This window comes from Podarcis gaigeae, assembly GCF_964106915.1.
Source record: "Podarcis gaigeae genome assembly, chromosome: 15".
Taxonomy (NCBI): Eukaryota; Metazoa; Chordata; class Lepidosauria; order Squamata; family Lacertidae; genus Podarcis; species Podarcis gaigeae.
Window position 1 is genome coordinate 40,109,444 of NC_139692.1, and position 22,111 is coordinate 40,131,554.

Consider the following 22,111-nt stretch of genomic DNA (forward strand, 5'->3'; position numbering starts at 1 on the left):
GAAAGACAAAAGCCAGAGTTTACAGTTGAACAGTGTGTGTGTGATGTCACCGAGAAGAAAGGCAGCAAGCTGATAATGTCTGAAAGGCAGAGCCTGACTTTGGGTGGCTGTTTGAATCTAGGCCTGTGGCTATAGGAGAAGCAAGATCCTCTTGGAGTGTTGACACTGTGACCCACTCCATCGTAGGCTCAGGTTGTATATATGTTTAAATAAACTTTAAATCGTAATGACACCATAGTTTCCACTGTGCCTTACTGTTCAAAAGGAGCCCTCGGTAAGCTCATGGAAACCCTGGGATCTCACCCCTTGGAAATTGGGGTGACATGCAACAGTATCCTTCAAACATAGCACTGGGTTAAGAGAAGACTTGGGTAAAAGAGCTATATTCACATAGGTCACAACTAAACTCTTGAATTCACTCCCACAAGAGGTAGTGAGGCCGTCAGTTTGGATAGTATTGAAAAAGGATTGCAAAATTCACGGAGGACGAGGTTGTCAATGGTTACTAGCTATGATGGCTATGTTCTACCTTCACAGTCGGAGGCAGCATGCCTCTGAATACTATTTTCTGGGTATTGCACATGGAATGAGTACTGTTGCACCATCCTGCTTGCAGGCTTCCCAGATGAGGCGTGAAGGTGGCCACAGCAAGAACATGAGCCTTTGGCTTTTGACCTTTTTTGGCTTTCCAATAGGGCTTTTCTTACACTTTTTTCTATCCTAGGATACCACATCTCTTTGACTGATGTTCTGCCAAGTCCCTACTGCCAGAACTTCTAGAACGTAGGAGTAGGAAACTTCTTTACACTGTGTCAGACCATTGTTTCATCTAGCTCAGAATTAGCCATCATAATGGGCAGCTGCAACTCTCCAGGGATTCAGGCAGGGGATATTCTAAGATCTGGTACTCAGGCCAGAGGTAGACCAAGCCCAGACTAGATCAACATGATGCGAAACATGATGTCAAAAATGGCAACAGTGCACCTGACCTAGCAGCTCCCTTCCTTCTAGTATCAGGGGAGCCAATATGGTGACTACCAGATATTGTTGACCTCCTAACTCTCCCATCAATGGGCACAACTAACTGCAGTCTATTTCTCTGGGTTCTCCTTTGAGAATAGCTTAGTTGGATAGCAGCCAAATAGTTTGCCCAACCCTAAAGCCAACCCATTATTTGAAAGCTAAATCCACATTGTTAGGTTCTTCGTTCCTCTGCCCATGTATATTCAGAACTTCAAAAGAGGCATGAAGGAATTGCACAAAGTACTTCTGCTGTTTGGGAGCCAAAGTGAGAAACTTCAGTGTTGAGCCACAAAAGCTGGAAACCAAAACTCCTCAGTGAGAAGTAATGAGAGATGGAAAATAGCACATAAAAAGAGAAATATATACACACATGTGTGCGAAAGGAGGTAAAGGTTCCAAAACCTCAGCAATTTATTATTTTGACTAACAATATGGAATTAAGCGCTCTCTCTCTCTCTCTCTCTCTCTCACACACACACACACAGTTAAAGATGCTAATCATCATCTAAGAATGTACTTGGGCGCACTGCAAATTCTTGAAGCAAGGCGAGAGCCGTAGATCAAATGCGGCAAGGATTTACAAGAAATATCTCTCTTCACTCCTTGAATCAACAGCTCTTGTGGTGGAGAGTTGCAATCCTGCAGGTGGCTGAGTCTGCGTCGACCAGACTGATTGCCAAGAGTGGTTCTTCCGCTGACTGTTTGAGTTAGCCCTGCCTTGGCGGACCACCACACTTTCCTGCCTTATCGCCATTTTGAATCAAAACTCGATGCAGTCTGCACTCTGATGCAGCTGTACTGTGTGCTTTCAAATGAAAAACTCACCATGTGGGCTGAAGGTAAAGGGTAAGGTGAACATAAGAGGAGTTTCACTGGATCAGGCTAATGGCCCATCTAGTCTGCATTTTGTTCCCACAGTGGCCAATCAGATGCTTACAGGAATCCCCCTGCCCCCAAGAAGGACTTGAGCATAACAGGAACTCTCCCTACTAGTGGTTCCCAGTAACTGGTATTCAAAGGCCTCCAGCGCTGGAGACAGAACTTAGCTGAAGTGCTTAGCAGCCATTGATAGCCTTATTTTTCATGGTTTTGTCTAATCCTCTTCTAAAGCCATCCAAATCGATGGCCATTTCTACTTCTTGTGGAAGTGCATTCTACGGTTTTAACTGTGAATAAATACTTTCTTTTGTTGTAAAAGAAGGATTTGAATTTTTAGGATTTAGTCTTCCTTCATAGGATCTCTTTGGTAAAGTGCTAAAATCACAAGGGTGCTGGGAGGAAAGCAACAGCACTTTGCCATTAACTGCCTTCTTGTTCATGAGGTTCTTCTATAAGGCTCCTGGATCAGGTAGTTCATTCCTCTGTCCTCACTAAGCTCCACCTGACCTTTGAAGTAGCACTCCTTGGTTTCCAGGTTCATCCCCAGCCCCTTAGGATCTGGTAACCCTACTGGGACCTGGCAACTCTCCACAAGGATCATCAGTGTTCAGACAAAAAGCTCCTGGTTTGAATCTGCACTGATCCTAGCAGTGTTTTGGAACCTTAGCCTGGGAAATGGTCCTTATGCACTCTTACAGGGCGCTGGATGGCAGCCAAAGTTAACATAGGTCCTCACTTGATGAAAGCCTCTTATTTGAACATGGTGACACACAGCAGACTCCTCTGTTAGGCAGGCGAAGGGCCAGATCGGATGCCATCCATCTCTCTCTTGGAAAGAGGACTCCCTTTTCCTCCCGCAGCTGCCGTATCACCATCCATCTCTTTACTCTTTCAACAAGCCAAATGATTACTGTTAAAACCATTAAAAAGGCAAGGAGAAGAGACATCCTTCTTCAGAACTTGCATCTCGGGTGCGCCATATGGACCGAGTTAAAATCACAGGTAGCTGAGCACATTCAACTTCCTCGCGTCAGGGAGGCACACCTCACGTTTTCTAAGAGTGGCACAGGTACTGCGTAGCCTGCTGGGTTGCTGCTAAGGATGCCACTCCATGTGGCTCATTTACTTGTGTCAATTTAATTTATGGATCTGCAACTCTGCATGGTATGTATAGACCACAGAATGCCACTTAATAGTTTTTTTTAATTGTGTGTGTGTTTCTTGAATGGGTGGGGAGATGGTTTGGAATACTATGGTCACATGCACACAATGCATTCAAAGCAACTTTTATACCACTTTAACAGTCTATGTCTTCCTCCAAAGTATCCTGGTAACTGCCATTTGTTAAGGATGCTGGAAACTGCACCTCTGGGAGGGGTCTCTTCTCAGCAACAGCAGGGAAAAGGCAACAGGCAGAACCCATATGGCGCAATGGTAATTTATCCGAGAGCCTCCAATTCATTTCAGATATTTTCATCTGGGGAAAGTGTTCCCAGCAGTTCAGAAGAGGGACAGCAGCAGCTCCTTTTAGCATTCCACAGCTGGTGGAGCCACATATCTGAGCGTGACTGAAAACTCACCGGTCGCTGCTCCATTCATGGAATTCAAGATAGGAGATGCAGCTGTGCCTCTTTCTTCACATAGTTGAAGGATTTCCTCTGGTTGTTGAAGGTGTTCAGAACATGTTGCGAACCATTCATTAAATTACAGTTACAGTTATCTTCTACAAGGGAACATAAGAAGAGCCCACTAGATCAAACCAATGACTCATCTAGTCCCTCTCCCCTCCTGCAGTTTCCAGCAACTAGTATTCAAAAGCATTACTGTCTCTGACGGGAGGCAAAGCACAGCTATCATGGCTACTAGCCATCTAGGGCCTTCTCCATGAATTCATCTAATCCTTTTTAAAAATTCATTGACGTTAGTGGACATCACTGACACCTGTGGGAGCAAGTTCCATAGTTTTAACTACCTATGCTGTGTGAAGAAGCACAGTGATTTGAGGACTGACGGTTGAAAGTGCAAATGGACTCAGTTGCTTGGAAAGCACCGAGTTAAAAGTTCTGGCTGTGGCACATTCCTTGGTCAGTTGCTGGCTGCACAGGATTCAGTTGATAACCTGTGTGGCAAAGGTCCTTTGGTTGCCACTGGAGGCTACAATCTCTCTCTCCTCTCCTTCCAGGTGGTCCAAGAAAGCTCAGAGAGGCAGCTGCTGGGAAGTCCAATAAGCTGCCTTATGCTGAGTCAGACACTTGGCTCATCTAGCTCAGTATTTTTGACAATGGCTGGCAGCTGTTCTCCTGGGTTTTAGTCAGCCTTTCCCAGTCCTAGCTGAAGATGCCAGGGTTTGAACCTGGGACCCTGTGCAAGCAACGTATAGCCATTGAATCTGTGAATCTCGGGCACGGGTTTTTAATGTTGATGGATGTGCTTGTTCAGTGAATTCCTCTCTTGGCAGTGCGGTGATACCTTTTTACAGTTTCACTGAGAGTCCTTTGCATTCTTGCATTAAGGCTTAGCTTTATGGGGGTGAAGCGGGCCCATTTTCCATGGCAATCCACCCCTCTCTTTCCCCCACCCCACCTTGGTTGAATCACCATGTGGCACAAGGGGACCCTAAAGAACGCCAGCTTTTTAACGTGGGTGGCCCCAATCGGATGCCTACAGTTTTCCTTAGTGAACATGTTTAATGGTTTAGATATATGTTATTTGAAGGTTGCCTACGTCTAATTCCAGGAAAACATATTAGAGTGTGTGTGTGTCCCAGAGCAGACTTCACTGCAAGCTTGAGTATATATTGCGCAGAGGATATAACTGACTTCAGCAGTTTTGCCAGTGTGTTTGTTAGCCATACACACATCATCCGACATCACATTATCATATTTTGGGGGGTGGGAATGTAGTGTTATTTCCTGAACCTCATTCCCACCCCAGTGTTTGGGATAAGAAGCCAGTTTTGTCCCCTTACCAACCATTCTCCTAGATTGCAGCCTGTTTCTTCTATCCCATTGGACACTGTGGGAGCTAGTGTGAATTAAACCATCCCCTATCTCCGAAATCCTCTCTCCTTCAAGAACATAGCCATGCTCTAGCAGTGGTAGCATTAGGGAAGGACTTTACAGCAGACGTCCAGGGCAAAATCAGTAGGGGGTAGAAAAATGCAGTAGGATTGGTTTACCTCATTTTGAAGTAAATGAACACACATTACCAGCTTTAAAAAATGGGAGTGTAATAGGTTATGCTGAGACCCTGTGCTATGTCAAGTTTAAGAGGTTCCATAGCATTACTCAAGAATTGTGTGTTTATTATTATAAGCTATTATATATTATATAAGCTATATTTTAAAAAATTATTATTTTTAACTAATTATGTAAAACTTTAAATTTAGTATTAAGGGGGGGGGGGACTATTTAGAGGCCCCTGACAATCTGAGGACCTAAGCTGTAGTTTACTTAGCTCGTGTGTAAATCAGAGACAGTGTGATGCAGTGGTTAAAGTGCCAGGTCTAGGAGACCAGAGTTCAAATCCCCCTTTGGCCACAAAACTCACTGGGTGACCAGTCACTGCATCCCCATCTAACCTACCTCACAGGGTTGTTGTGGGCAGTAGGGCAAGAACCATTCACACCACTTTGAGCTCCTTGGAGAAAAAGGCAGGATATAGATGCAATTTTTTTTTTTAACCACCCTGGGTGTTCCCATTGGACTATTGTCCAAAATCTAAAATTCCCTAGTTGCATCACTGTGCTCTGAATCCTCCTTCCGATAGTAATTAGGGCAACAAAAATACTTTTGTAAATTGACTATCAACGATTATAGGCATCATGGCAGCCAGTCTTAACCTCTTAACAATAATTTCTCCTTGCGTCCCTCCTGATTGGGCAGTCAGAAGGTTCCAAACTCTTCTGGCTGTGAAGTTTTTTGTGTCCTTTTTTTGAGGGGTGGGCAGTAGACTTTGTGAGGAATGCCTCTTGGCTTACTTTCCACGAATCTTGCTCAGGTCAGAGTTAAGGTTGCGCCATATGGATGTGATCTATAAAACCGAAAGAACCTCCCTTTCCGACATGGGTGGCTTTCCGACACGGTAACTTAGCAGAAAGGGTGCAGTATTTTAAGTCTACTTTGCCAAAATCAGCGTGAAGCTCTTTGCAAATGGAAAGAGATGCTCTGACAAACTTCCTGTGGCTTACCAAAAAGAAAAGAAAAGGGGGGAGGGGAAGAGCAGAAGCCCAGATTGGCAGATCCACCAAATCCTGGCAGTTCAGAAGGAAAATCCTGCATGAAGTGCAGGGAGGACATGTGTGCCTATGCCTGTGCCAGGTTCATTAATACAATCTCGCAGGGCTGGGTGTTTTAAGATTTCTCCCTCAAGGTCTCCATTCTTCATTGACTTACCTTCCGTAGAAGAACCCTCTGTCTCACTTGGGAAGCATTCTGGCGCATGCGTCCGTCCTTTAGAGCAGTATTTCCCACCATGGACCACTTGAAAATTGCTGAGGGACTTTGGCAGACCAATTAATGATTTTTCTGCCTGTTCCAGGAATTGTAACGTGCTGCACTAGATGCTGTGTGATTTTTAAATCATATTTTTACTTGCTTCTTCTATTTCTTATATAGTGCACTTTATTGTATTATAACTCGACTGCAGTAAATGGAATAAATGCAATTCAAGAAATAAAAGAAACAACGACGATGCAATTAAAAATAAATGTGAATATTCGACACAATGAATCTGCTGTCTCCCTTTTTAAATCACAAATCCATACTGAATGAAGCCATAGTTTGGGAACCCCTGGTTCAGACTTTGCTCTTACTTTCTGTCAGTCAACAGTACAACCCTTAACACCCAATAGTACTTAGTTTGCTCTTACTTTCTGTCAGTACTTTGCTCTTACTTTCTGACAGTCTTACAATAGTACTTTGCTCTTACTTACTTTCTGTCAGTCAACAGTACAACCCTTAACACCCAATAGTACTTAGTTTCTGAGAAAGATCAGCAGTGTGTGGGCAACCCGTCTTTCCAAGAAATTTGTCCTCCATCGTTGGTCTCATGGAGGGGGAAAACACAAAGGGCTCCCCAGACCACACTTTGGTAACCATAGCGCTACACATGGGTTGCCAACATGGATCCTGTGGATTCAGGTGTGCCCTAAGATGCTTTTCCTGGCACCCACAGGTTGTATATCTGAGGCTGTATATCTGAGAGCATCCTTGAATCTGAATCATTAGCCAAGGAAACTCAGGCTTCCCAGATGGTACATCTGGATGGAAGCCTCTCAAACATCTGGTTGGATGTATTTTGTCTTTTGACAACCAAGAAATAATTAATGTGGAGTCAGCATGGTGGTCTTGACTAGGAAAGGCTGAAGTCACTTGAGCTTAATATATAAGAGAGACCACCTCTGACCACCACATTTCCTTCTGTCTGGGTCTTTGGAAATGCTACAGGAGCACAGGAAAAGTGCAGAATTTGACACCAGGGACACCATATCGGATGTCCTTTTTTAAAGCTTCTAGCCCTCATTGCTGCAGAGAGATTTTGAAAGCATGTGGGCAATGCCTTGAAACAAAAGCGAGAAGGTTGACAGAATTATTCCGATGGTGGTGGTGCTGTCCTTCTTGAGAGCTTTGGAACACAAATCAATGGTTCATCCATCTCTGTATTGTTTACACTGACTGGCAGCAGCTCTCTAGGGTTTATGGCAGGGGTCTCTCCCATCCCAACCATGAGATGCCAGAGATTGAACCTTGGATCTTACGCACGCAAAGCAAATGCTCTGTCACTGAGCTGTGGCCCTTTATTTCTCTGCATAGTCTGCCTCATGACGGACTACATTTTGCAGAATAAATTAAGTTGGGCAAATTTACTGAATAATTTGTGCCAGGGTTAGATAATTTAGGGAGATATATGTATAATATATGTAAACCTCAAGTTTCTAGGTGCAGAATGTTAATTCCCTTTATTTAAATGTGGAACCCATTTTGGTCCAGCTGTGTTCCACTACAGTCTCCAAGCTTTTTCTTAAAAGACTGGTGCTTGTGGCACATCCAGTCAGACTCTGCTAAAATCTAGGCTTCCCGGGACAGGTTGCTTTCAACATAGTAGATCAGACTGGGACAGCGGACAGTTAAACGGTCCCACTACTCCTGGGGTTGGCTGCCACACACTTGCACGTGAGAGAGTGTGCGTGCTTGCGTCTGTTTTTGCAAGCGGAGAGGGGAGGAAATCAGGACTCTTCGGATCTGTGGAGAAAAGGGGGCCAGAAGATTTTGGAGGCCAAATTCAAACAGTAAGAATGGTTTTCTTCTGCACAGTTGACAGCAATTTTGTGTGTTCCAAAAGTCACCGACAACTCACTTACCCTCTGCCCAGTAATTATGTAGCATTTGGAGGAGACTAAACGCAGTCGCAAAAAGAAAGAAAGAAAAGACTTAATTGCAGGCCTGGCTGTGGCGTGAAGCTCAACACAACTTGGGGAAATAAATCACATCTTCCATAACGCTTTCTGCTTCTGCAGCTTTCACTTTTTGCTATGGAATGCCCCAAATCCCTAACGGAAGAGAGTCTCACACTAGAACTTTGCACAGTACATACCCTTCCTCACCCCTCACTTTAAGCAAAGCTTGAAAATGTGCATCTTGTGACCCCATGACGCCATTGAAAAGAAGAAAGATAAAAGCACAAGTTAGACCTTCAGGGCCTGTTACAGATAGGTAGCCGTGTTGGTCTGCCATAGTCAAAACAAAAAAAAATTGCTTCCAGTAGCACCTTAAAGACCAACTTAGTTGGTCTTTAAGGTGCTACTGGAAGGAATTTTTTTTGTTTTGACTTCAGGGCCTGATTAGGCTTCAGGCCTAATCCCTCTTACTTGAGAGTAAGCCCCATTCAGTTCAATAGGACTTATGTCTCAGTAGACACAGTTAGGGGCTTGTGCTACGAATCAGTTTCATTGGTGTCTTGCTATGTTGTGAACTGCCCTGAGATCTACAGATGAAGGGGGTGTATAAATAATAATGATGGTGATGATGATGACAGGCTGTAATCTTATGCACTCTTACTTGTGAGTAAACTCCATTGAACATAATGGGACTTGCTTCCAAGCAAATGTGCATTGTTAAATCAGCATCCCCCCCCTAGTATTGCACAGATGAAAAACAAGTTTGTTTGTTTTTTTAAAAAGAGACTTTGATTCTTATTCAAAGAATAAAATTTAGTCCTGGCCTCTCTATATTGCTCTGACTGCTGTGTGTAAAATGGAAGTGAGATGATAGGGTCGGGAGGAGGGGGTAGGAATGGGGGATTTAACTCACTTCACATTTAAAGGCAAATCTACCTAATTTGCAGTTTCTGACAATAATAATAATAATTGCAGTTTCTGAAACCACCTGAAATGAAACAAAGTTGTGCTTCAAAATGCATACTTCTCAAATTTCACAGCGCGGTTCTCCAGCCAAGTAACGTGTACAAAAATGCATTGTATTAGGGGGGGAATTGTTTTTTTTGGGGGGGGGGGAATGTGTATGTTGGGCAAAATTGCACACAAAAATGTCGGTATTAGCAGAAATGTGCATGATCAAAATGCCAATCAATTTTCATTTAAAAAATATGCAGCCTGATGTGGAAATGTGGAGACGTAAATTCAAGATGGGGAAAATGAGAAACGGAGAGAAACTGATAATGGCAGATTATCCCATCGTGTGTGTGTGTGTGTGTGTGTGTGTGTGTGTAAGTAAGTAAGTAAGTAAGTAACATAAGCAATTTATTTCAATGTGTTTCATTTGCACAGAATACAGGCTAAGAACTTCTTTCTTGGTGTCCGTTCAGATCAGATCCAAAAGTATTTATTTGTTTTGACCACAGATCATAAAAAATTAACCCCCTGTTCTGAGTGTCTCTGATTCCCCTTGTTTCCTTTCTTCCAGGTATGCTACTGGTTACGACAGACACGCTGGGCCACGATTTCCATGTTTTCCAAATTCTGACCCACCCCTGGTCGTCTTCGCAAAGTGCCGTCCATCACTTGTACACGTTACACCGCGGGGAGACCGAAGCCAAAGTAAGTTGCATAAGAAACCACAAGGCTTTTTATCTGACTTGGCAATTGGAGGAATCAATGTGGGTGTCCTTGGAAATTGCTTGTCTTGCAGTCAAGTCAGAGGAAGGCCATTTAAGATGGATTCATGTGTTTTTCTAACAGATTTGTGAGTGTGTGTGTTTAACAAGATGATAAAATGCGGCTGCGTTTGCACTCTCAAGTCCCACAAACCAACAGTTTGCAAATTATGAGCATTGGGTTTGGTGGGTCAGTGTTAAGAACGGGAGGGAAATTAGATCCAGCTTGCATTTAAAGGCGAACCTACCTCATTCACACTTTGTGAAACAATATGCAAGCCGAACCAATGTCATCCTTTGAAATTTACTCTTCTCTGAATTTTGCAATCCAGTTCACCAGTTAAGTAATACATGCAAAAAAAAACCCCCATGTACTAGGGTAGAGGTTGCATTTAAATGTATATATTAGTGTAAATAGCATACAAAAGTCCATTATATTAGGGAAAATTGCTATGCAGAAATGTGTATGTTGGGAGATGTCTGCACTAAAATGTTGATGAATCTTCATTTTTTAAAAAATTCGCTAACTGACATGGAAATGTAGAGAACTGGATTTAAGATTGAAAAAAAGAAAGAAAAACAGAAGCCAAAACTGTCCATCCTCACTGTCACATGACTGGAATGTCAAACAAGCAAACTGTAATGGCAAAAGGTTAGTGTAGAAGATTCTGGTGTATTGGTGCCTCTTCTCTCAGCTGACCTGATTTCAAAATGCTTGTCCAATGAAGCAATGATTGCCTTGGCACTTCTGGAATGTTACATACCCCTTGGGGAACAGATTATTGCCACCTTTTCAAAGAGCGCCCTTTTAAAATTCTCCAGAGAAACCAATGGATGGTATTGAAATTGTTTGTTGGCTTATTGCTACTATTGTAGGTTGAAATCCTATTACATCATGGGCAGCCAATGTGGTGACCTCTAGTTAATAATTTTGAATAGACCAGGGATAGCCAGTGTGGTACCTCCAGATGCTTAGATGTACTACAGCTCCCATCAGCCCCAGGCAGCATGGCCAATGATCAGGGATGATGGGAGTTGTAGTCCAATATCTGGTCTTCTCAAACTTTTGAATTTGATCGGCATGAGAGAGGGAAAGCAGCACAACCACCTATTTATTGGGAAATGGTGTTTCTTTATTCAATATTGGAATAAAGCTTATGACATAGTTCAACCTTATTCGTCATGGGAATTATTTGAACGATAGGTATATATGCATTTATTTTCTCTTTAAGACAATTGGATTTAATTTTAGGTAGCTGAAAATTCTCATGGTTACAATGGCTTATAACTATTAATTAATGAAACTATTAATGATTAGTTGTCTTAGTAGTTGTTACTTTGTTTTTTATCTGATATGATATGGCAAATAAAGAGTATTACATAATTTCAAAGTCCATTAACAATAAGAAAGATTGCTAGAACCAGCAGCAAATTTAAACAGATAGAAGCTAGCAATAGGTCAGTCAAAGGAGTGAAAAAATGAAAAATCAATCCATCTTTATTGCGGTCAAAGACCAGACAGAAAGGAGTGGAAAAATGGAAAGGTCTTTAGGGCTTGTTTAAAAATATGAAATGAGGGAGACAAATCAAGTTTTCGTGGGAGTTACAGAAGTTTGGGCACCACTGAACCTGGTAGTCACCAACCTCACTTTTTTTAATGCCACAGAGTGCAGGCCTTCTGAGGCCAATCATATGGCCTTGGGAGACTCATAAAGGTGTTGACATTCCAACAAATATGCTGTTGCAAACAGTTCAGAGCTTTTGAAGGTTAAAGCCAGTACGCTGAGCTTGGGGCCAGTATTACTGATGCAGAAACAGGCTGGTGGCTTTGTTCTGCATGATCTGATTGTTGTAGACTGTCTTCAGGCGGAGCTCTGTCTAGAGGAAATTACAGTAGTTTTGGTCCGGAAGCAACTAGTTCGAGCTGGAGAACCAGGCTTGGGATTCCTACTGTGGAGGGGCGAGGGAGGTATGGCGGTGGGGGCAGATGTCATAGGCGAAGGGGATCGAGATACGGATATGCTCGTACCCCTTCCAATCTGCGCCCCATCCCGAGAGACGAGGGTAGGGTGAGCAAGGATTACTCACCTCCGTCACTGGTGTTGTGCAATGCCAGGTCTATAGGCAACAAAACCGCCACCCTGCGAGATTTCTTCACCTCGCAGGGGGTTGACCTGGCATGTGTGACTGAGACCTGGGTGCGCGAAGGGGATACTGTTACCTTACGAGAGATGGCGCCCCCGGGTTTCTCCGTCCTCCACCAGTCGCGGACTGTGGGCCGGGGGGGGAGGGGTGGCGTTATTAATCCGGGAAGATTGTTCTTTCAGGGCTCTACCATCGCCATCGATCCCCGGCATTGAATGTGTTGGCCTAGTGTGGGGCTCCGAGGTGAGCTTGGCTGTCTGGCTGGTGTACCGGCCACCTAGCGCACCAGCAGCCACCCTGTCAGGCCTGCTGGAGGCGGTAGCCAGCTGGGCCTTGGAGTTCCCTAACCTATTGGTATTGGGGGACTTCAACATCCATGCTGATGTCACTCCCTCCTCACAGGCTCTGGACCTGGTGTCTTCCATGGCGACACTAGGGCTCTCCCAGTTTGTTTCGGGCCCCACACACCAAGCAGGCCACACGCTGGATTTGATCTTTGGCATCGGTATAGATGTGATCATGTTTCCTTCGATGAAAGTGCCATGGTCTGATCACTATGCTCTGAAAGCCAGGATTGACGTTCCACCCCCACCCTGCTTGGGTGGCGAGCCAATTTGGGCTCACCCGCAGAGGCTGATGGACCCTGATAGATTCCGTCAAGCCTTGCGGGACCTTTCTCCCCCTGGCGACTCACTGACTGAGCTTGTTGAGGCCTGGAATACCCAGCTCCTGGCAGCCATCAATGAGATCGCACCTAAGCGCCCTCTGCGACCCCGCAGAAACCGGGCTCCCTGGTTTACCGAGGAGCTCCGGAAAATGAAGCGGGACCTCAGACAGCTAGAGCGAATATGGCGGGGTGCCCGTGACGGAGCTTCAAGAACATCTTATAGGGTTTTTATGAAAACCTACGAGACGGCAGTGAAGGCCGCTAAGAAGTCCTACTTCTCGGCCTCCATTGCATCCGCTAGCTCTCGCCCGGCGCAATTATTTAGTATAATTCGGTCTTTAACGTCCCTCGAAGGACAGCCAAATTTAAATAACAATTTGACACACAGCTGTGAGGCATTTGCGAGCTTTTTTGCGGAGAAGGTCTTGTTGCTCCGCCATGACCTCCCTGCCAATTTGGATACAATAAAGGAACTGGAGGCCCCTCGACTGTCCTCGGGTTCAGTATTGGACCACTTTGACTGGATATCCCCAGCCGATGTGGACAGACTCCTCCGAGCTGGAAAGCCCACCACCTGTCCTCTCGACCCGTGCCCGTCCTGGCTGATTAGAGCGTGTCCAGACGAGGAGCGGGCCCCCCTGGGGGATATCATCAATCTGTCCCTTGGCACCGGGACATTCCCAGGGCAACTGAAGGAGGCAGTGGTGCGCCCGCTCTTAAAGAAAACATCATTAGATCCCTTAGATCTATCCAATTACCGCCCGGTTTCGAATCTTTCATTCCTGGGTAAGGTGATTGAGAGAGCGGTTGCTGAACAGCTTGGTAGGTTTCTGGATGAAACATCGGCTCTGGATCCATTCCAGTCCGGCTTCCGCGCTGGTCATGGGACCGAGACGGCTCTGGTCGCCCTAACAGATGATCTCCGCAGGCAGCTGGATCGAGGTGGGTCGGGGCTGCTGATTCTTCTAGACCTGTCAGCAGCCTTCGACATGGTCAATCACGAACTCCTGGACCACCGCCTTGCCGACGTGGGGATCCAGGGCACAGTCCTTCAATGGCTGCGCTCGTTTCTCTCTGGTCGGGGACAGAGGGTGGCGCTTGGGGGGGAATTGTCATCCCGCCACTCCTTGGTGTGTGGTGTGCCCCAGGGTGCAATACTCTCCCCGATGCTTTTTAACATCTTTATGCGCCCCCTCGCCCAGCTTGTCCGGAGTTTTGGGCTGGGCTGCCATGAGTATGCTGATGACACCCAACTCTATCTGTTGATGGACGGCCACCCAGACTCGGCCCCAGACACACTGATCAGATGCTTGGAGGCTGTGGCTGGATGGTTACGTGGGAGCCGGTTGAAGTTAAATCCTTCGAAGACAGAGGTCCTCTGGCTGGGACGGGACGACATGGGACTGAGGGGGCAACTCCCATCTCTTGCGGGGGTGCAATTAGTGCCAGCACCGTCCGTTAAGAGTTTGGGTGTAATCTTCGATACCTCCCTCTCCATGGAGGCGCAGATTGCAGCTATAACAAAGGCGGCATTTTTTCATCTCCGCCAAGCTAAGCAGTTGGCTCCTTACCTCTCTCGCCCTGACCTAGCCACTGTGATCCATGCGACGGTCACCTCCAGACTGGATTATTGTAACTCGCTCTACGTGGGGCTGCCCTTGAGACTGACCCAGAAACTCCATCGGGTGCAAAATGCCGCAGCGAGACTCTTTACGGGGTCTTCGCTTAGAGATCACATTCATCCGGTGCTATACCAGCTGCACTGGCTCCCGGTGGAGTACAGGATCAGGTTTAAAGTGCTGGTTTTAACCTTCAAAGCCCTATACGGCCTAGGGCCCTCGTACCTACGGGACCGCCTCTCCTGGTATGCCCCACAGAGGAACTTACGATCTTCAAATAAAAACACCTTGAAGGTCCCAAGCCACAGAGAGGTTAGGCTGGCCTCAACTAGAGCCAGGGCTTTTTCGGCTGCGGCTCCAACCTGGTGGAACGCTCTGTCACAAGAGACAAGGGCCCTGCAGGATTTGACATCTTTCCGCAGGGCCTGCAAGACAGAGCTGTTCCACCTGGCCTTTGGTCAGGGCGCAGCCTGACTCCCTCCTTTGGCAATCTTTACAAAACTTTAGTTTATGGTTGCCATCAATTTTGATTTTAATTCATTTTTATAATGTTTTATAATGTTGTACTGTTTTAGTGTTGTTAGCCGCCCTGAGCCCGGCTTCGGCTGGGGAGGGCGGGATATAAATAAAATTTATTTTATTATTATTATTATTATTATTATTATTATTATTATTATTATTATTATTTTATTATTAGTGAAGCCCTGCTGGATCAGGACAAAGGCCCATTTAATCCTGCATCCCTTTCTCACGTTGGCCAACCAGATGTTCTAGTGAGAAGACATCAGGCGGGACTTGAGTGCAACAGCACACTCCCCGCTTCTGATTCCCAGCAACTGGTGTTCAAAGGTATACTGCCTGTGACAGGGAAGGTAGAGAAAGCTGGTCCTCTAGCTACATATGCCACCTGCATCTTCAGAGATAGTGCCAGGGCCAGGAGAATGCCCAGTGGGGCATCCCTAACCAATTAATTGCCAATTAATTGCAAACTTTTGTTGTTTAGTCGTTTAGTTGTGTCCGACTCTTTGTGACCCCATGAACCAGAGCACACCAGGCACTCCTGTCTTCCACTGCCTCCCACAGTTTGGTCAAACTCATGCTGGTAGCTTCGAGAACACTATCCAACCATCTCGTCCTCGGTCGTCCCCTTCTTGTGCCCTCCATCTTTCCCAACATCAGGGTTTTTTTCCAGGGAGTCTTCTCTTCTCATGAGATGACCAAAGTATTGAAGGATCTGCCCTTCCAAATTCCAAACTAGGTCTGTGGTTTTTCAAGCAACCAACCAACAACACTGTCTTATCTGGATTAAGCTTCAGCTTGTTCAGCCATCCTAAAACTGCTTCCAGCCACCTCTTTAATAGTTTTTTTCATCACCCCCTTGGATTGCCAAATGAAGACAGGAGCTGGAGCTATGTGTCACACACATACTGGTGGTACCTGTGCTCAAACCCTCAGATATTTTCTAGAAAAATACATTGGGTACCATGAGGGAACCATGTTAATTTTATCCCAAAATTAATCCTGACCAGTCATCTCATAATGATTAGGATGACGTGGTGTCAGTAAGGCGAGGAAAAACAAAAAAAGTCAAGGATGAAGGCAAGCAAAATTCGTGGAGGAGAGGGCTATCGAAGGCAACTAGGCATTATGGCTATGCCCTTCCGCCACAGTTGGAGGCAGCAGTGCTTCTGAATACCAGTTCCTGGAAACCACAGGAGGGGAGAGGGCTGTTATACTGAAATCCTGCTTGCTGGTTTCCCACAGGGACATCTGGTTGGCCACTGTGAGAACAGGATGCTGGAATAGATGGGCCACCGGCCTAATCCAGCAGGCTCTTCTTGCATTCTTATCTTTTTAAAAGAAGGCAATGTAAGTGAATGAATAGCCCGATGTCATGCAGGCAAGCAAGATGAATTGAGGGTGAGTGCGAAGAAAAGAAGGCAATGTAAGTGAATGGGTGAATATTTTCATAAGGGGTGTTGAAAAACCATCAAGGAAAAAGGAAGTGTATTCGACTGTGTTCACAAAAAGCTATGGATAGTTTTGGCTTGGCTGTAATATATTTAAATGTATGCAATTTAAAGTTGGCTCAGATACCAGGGCAGAGAGTGAACTTTATAGCCATCAAAAGGCCAACAAGGAAAGAAAGGACAGCTGAGCCACTTTTTAACCAGCCAAGTTGGCACCCTAGTTGGCAAGAGGCGTCTTGCTGGGTTTTACAGGCCCCCCTAACCTCTTGGAAGATGTCTGGCAATGATGCCAAATTGGTGGTTGAGATTGCCAAGGATATCCTATCATTTGGAACGTTTATGTAATTGCACGTATATGTTTTTAGCCTTTGTGTGTAACAAAGTATATCCACTTCAGCGGCCTGTGGGGCTGCAGGGGGAGTAACGTGGTGTCTTGATAATGCCTTGCTCGGCAAAACCGCTAGAGTGCTTTGCACTGTGATGTACGGGGAGCTTTGAGGGTGCTCATTCAATGTGCAGCTCCCTAATTCTCAGCACTGGGCATCCCATGGTTCAGAAAGCTTGCTTTATTTTCTCGTGGAAGTGTTTTATGATACATCTATTATATTGGCCTAAATGTAGCTGCACAAATCTGGCTTGTATAAAACCTGTGTGTGGCTTATGACTGCTCTTTCATAAGCCGAGAAGCCATGATTTAACATGAGGATCGCCTGGCCTTCTTACTGGGGGGCACTAGCTGCCCAGTGAGCTGTTCTTTGTGAAGCTAATCTAGAGATTGCCCATGTATTTTAGATGGAAAAAAGCAAGAGATCACTAGAGATCTACAATATTTTTTTCGTTTTCAGTGAGATGTCATGTTAGGGGTGTAGCCTATATTTGCCAGCAGCTTATATTCTGTCCAGCACAGTGTGTGTGTACACACGCATACAGATATGGGCAGAGGTGCTTAATGCAGACTACAGCTGTATGCTGAGCTGATGTGGGACGTGGACATTTATCTGCTTATTTATTATCCTGCCTACTTCTGTGTTTTGCAGATCATTCATTTCCTTTCAAAACTCTCTCCCTGTGTGTTTGGTGACTTTCATAGGAGAGGACAAATTATAAGTGGCAAGAGTGGCTTACCTTTAAAGAGAAGGTGGCCAAGCTGAATAAAAAAGCTTGGTTGCCCTCAGCAGCTTTCCTTTTGCAGTTTTGAACACAGTACCCCATGTAAATGTGTCACGACCAGGGTTGGAATAGAAATTTAGTTTTGCTTGCATTTGTTTGATTTTGTTCGCATTCTTTTCCAGTCCTACCAGTGAGGATTGAACCTGGGACCTTGTTTGTGCCCAGCAGTTGCTATAACCCCTGAGCTGTGGTTCCCTGCCTGCCTGCCACTTCCCTCCTTCCTCCCCCATGATGCTTTTAAAAACATAAGAACAGCCTGCTGGATCATGCCAACGGTCCTTCTATTCCAACATCCTGTTCTCACAGTGGCCAGCCAGATACTAGTGGGAAACCCGCAAACAGAATCTGAGCACAACAGCCACTCTCCCCTCCTGTGGATTCCAGCAGTTGGTATTCAGAAGCATTATTCCTCCTGACCATGGAAGCAGAGCCATTGATAGGTTTTAGCTCTATGAATTTAACCAATCCTCTTTTAAAGCCATCCATGTTGGTGGCCATCACTGTCTCTTGTGGGACCAAGTTCCATAGTTCAACAATGAACTGCATCTTTTCTTTTTCTCCCCTTCCTTCCTTCCTTCCTTCCTTCCTTCCTTCCTTCCTTCCTCCAGTTTCCACCAGGATGCTCTTGATGCTTTTTCATCTGTTATCTCAGCATCATTTTTTAAGTTGCACACTGCCTCGTTACGTCTTCTGCGAAAGTACAGCTTATAAATATTTTGAATAAAATAATTTGCTGCTGAGCTGGGGAGCTCCAGATGCTGCTGAACTACAATTGCCACCAGCCCAAGGTGGCATGGCCAGTGGCCAGGGATAACGGGAGCTGTAGTTCAGCAACATCTGGAGGGTGATAGGGATCCCCCTCCCAATTTGCACAGTAGCTAGGGTGTCTCGACATGCCTCATTCACTGAATGATGAGTTCCGCCCTCAGACCCCACCCACCTTGTATCAAAGTGCTTTGATCCCTTGAAGGGGACTGTTTAAACGCTGGATATTGTTGTTCGGCAGCAGAGGAACACCGTGTTCTGGAGGTACGCCGTCTTCCTTTGTAAACAGATAAAGGTCTGGGTTTTGGCCCGGCTGCACTTGTCTCTTTGATCTTTGTGCATAAACACACACACACGCATACACCAAAAGGCCCGCGAGTCACCTTATCTCAATCCCAAGCAAATAAACGCAGCGATAGCGAGGCGGGCTGGTGGCCAGAAAAACCACTGTGTAATCTTTTTGGCTGTCCGGCCTTTGCTTATTCTGACTCGTAGGCTGTTGTCACAAGTGAGCTCGCCCGAGCTTCGTTAAAACACAGAGGACCATGTAATCATGTTGGCGCTACTTTTCCGGGCTGTGCGAGGTTTGTTTTCCCAAATGCAAACTTTGACAAAAGTAAGTTTAAGGTTAAGCTTCATGCACCACTCTGGGGTGGCTCCTGTCTCTCCCCTCCCTACTTTTAAAAATAATAATTTTTATTTAAATTATGGGCTGCTTTAGAGGTGTGCACTACACATGGAGGGTGAGCTGGAAGTGGGGTTGGGGAATAAATCCCCGCTCAGTCCTCCTTAGCATTTTCATATTCTTCTGAGCTTGTCTGCCAGTGCAACATGGATATTTATTATTATTATTTATTTATTGAATTTATATACACCCTATACCTGGAGGTCTCAGGGTGGTTCACATAAAACGATCACAGTATATATAAAAAAATAAAAGCAATAACCCAATAATACCCCCCCCCCCAAAGAGTCACATTTTAAAAGGATATGGGATGTTGATCAGGTCAACCAAAGGCCTGGTTAAAAAGGAACGTTCTTGCCTGGCGCCTAAAGGTGTATAATGAAGGTGCCAGGCGAACTTCCCTGGGGAGAGCATTCCGCAGATGGGGAGCCACTGCAGAGAAGGCCCCGTTCTTGTGTGCTTTCACCATAGAGAGGCAGGGATGGAACGACACTTCTGTAACCTCCAAAGGGTATAATGGACAATGGCTGCTTTCAGTTTAATGCATCCTTTTCATTGTTTTTAAATGGAGGAGCAAGATCAGTTTCACTTCACCCACTCTGCCCATCCTGTTGCACCTGTTCTGCCTCTGAGCATGTTGAGTATTCACACTCCTAGCTGTGTCCTCCCCAGTGCAACCGACAGAAGTGGCCTTCAATGTTTTCTCCTGTTATTCCAGGAGTGGGGGAAACATGTTTCAACCTGAGAGCCACATTCCCTTCCGGGCAACCTTTGAGGGCCACATACCAGAGGTGGGCAGGGCCAGAGGCAGAAGTGGGTGGAGCAAAAAATATTTAGTGCACTAGGCTAAAACTCACACATCACTCTCTATCATCCATCCAGGGAAACAAGAGGCATTATCAGAGTTCAAACACACATTCCACCCAGGAAATTGGGCTGGGGAGAAGTTCCCTGTGTGAAACTCTGGGGAAACTGCTGCCAGTCAGTGTAGACAATACTGTGCTGGACTGACAGATGATATGACACTGTACGTTCCTAAGACACTTGTGGAAACGTGGAACTCTGGTTCAAGAACCCTTTTACTGTTGATTTTTCTTATTTTATTTGAGACATTTATATAGTGGCGTACATAAACCACACAGAGAATAAAGCAATTTAAAAATTCATCGCAAACCCAAATCCAAATGCTACCTTAAAATGCCTGTTGCACTAAGAAAGTCTTTGTCGTTCTCCTGAAGCGACGATGGTGCCTTTCTTGTCTGGGTTGGGAGGTTGCTCTGTGAGTCTGGGCCCATGGCACTGAATTCATGTTGTCTGGGTGGCTGTGCTGCATCTTCAAGGACAGAAAGTTATGCTGGGGTGGAGCTCGGATGAAGCCTCTCGAGTTGCCGGTTTCCTGGTGATGTTGTGACTTTGCAACCCCCCCTCCCCTCATCTCTCGCCCCATCCTTAATGCCTTTGGCAAGGCGGCAACTGTGTCTTGGCCACTTTTCCAGTGATGGAGCACCTGCATACTGTAATAGCCATTAGCTCAGTCTCCCCGACCCCGGTCCGATCCTGCAGCCTTCAGACCATCTCTTCTTCCCCTGTGGTATCTCCTTTCTTGTAATTGACATGGGAATAAAACTTTAAACAGCGGTGTCTAAATGTACTCAGTGTTGCATTACTCAATCGGTCTGTGATTACCGAGTGTATGTTTTCACTGATCTTTAACGGAAAAGGTGATTGTGAAATAGGCAGGGCAGGCTGGTCCCAGACACACACCTGCCAGACTCGTAGCAGAGAGAGGGCCTCAAATATCTGAGCCAGCATTTTCCCCAAACTTCTGATCATTGACACAGATGCTATTGTTCTGAATGAAAACGGGAGGTGCTTGCACCTGAAAAATCCTACTGGGGGGAGGAATGGGCTGAACATCTATGGAGTGTTTCACCAAGGCTGAGGTCATCGGCTGATAGCATCACTTTCCATGTAAACCCAATTGTGCCTAATGTCATCTGCAGCCTCAGAAACCATTCTGATACCGTACACCAACAAAATGAGGGCCTAGTTTTCATCTTGAAACAACTTGGATTACATTTTAAGAGGCTGGGAGGCAAGGTCCATACACCACACTTTGCAGGCCCACTGTTCAGGGACCCCATAGAGGAATACCAGGAAGACATACTGAAGAAGGAATCTCCTACCTGTATCCAGGAGCATGTAAGCACTGCCACAATCCAGGAGCCTCACCCAGTGGTCTTCAGGGTTTGGGTGGGCAGACTTCTGGTTCTTGGGGTCCTTTAATTTTTATTAGAATATTGATATCCACTAACCTGCACCAAGTGTAAAATAGCGTTTAGAATTAAGGAACCCATACGCTGTTCAGGAATGTATTTCCAGTTCCAGAATTAAATTCACAGACCTATACTACACAAAAATCCACTCCTGGTTTTTCCGCTTAGCTTTCTTCATCTCAGACACCTAATTTTTTAGGAGAGAGGAAATAAAGGAGCATGGGCTTTCTAACAATAAACAGTAGGAAGTCAGAAAGCCTTGCTGGTCTACTGCAAATTGCCCAGAGATCTCCCAGTAGATCATGATCTACGTTTTGCTTATCTAGGTATTTTCCTAAATCTACAAACCAGGAAGTTACTTTAGGAATTAGTACTATATGAGCTCATGCTTTATGTTGTCAGTACCCCAGTGGCGCTGTGGGTTAAACCACAGAGCCTAGGACTTGCCGATCAGAAGGTCGGCGGTTCGAATCCCCGTGACGGGGTGAGCTCCCGTTGCTCAGTCCCTGCTCCTGCCAACCTAGCAGTTTGAAAGCACATCAAAGTGCAAAGTAATGGAAGGTTAACAGCGTTTCCGTGCGCTGTTCTGGTTCGCCAGAAGCAGATTAGTCATGCTGGCCACATGACCCAGAAGCTGTACACCAGCTCCCTCGGCCAATAAAGCGAAATGAGCGCTGCAACCCCAGAGTCGACCATGACTGGACCTAATGGTCAGGGGTCCCTTTACCTTTACCTTTACCCCAGCGCAACATATAACCAACTCCCAGAAAACTGTAGACCATTCACACTGTCCCACAAAA

General features: G+C 45.6%; 1 protein-coding gene across 6 annotated transcripts in view; it reads left to right on the top strand.

The window, feature by feature from the left end:
• Window positions 1–22,111, top strand: part of BCAS3 (BCAS3 microtubule associated cell migration factor) — a 454,783-nt gene that overhangs the window by 114,117 nt on the left and 318,555 nt on the right. For all 6 annotated transcript variants that reach the window (XM_083714443.1, XM_083714445.1, XM_083714447.1 and 3 more), the window contains exon 14: window positions 9,825–9,958. In XM_083714443.1, the coding sequence (XP_083570569.1) occupies window positions 9,825–9,958 (134 nt within the window). The remainder of the gene's footprint in view (window positions 1–9,824; window positions 9,959–22,111) is intronic.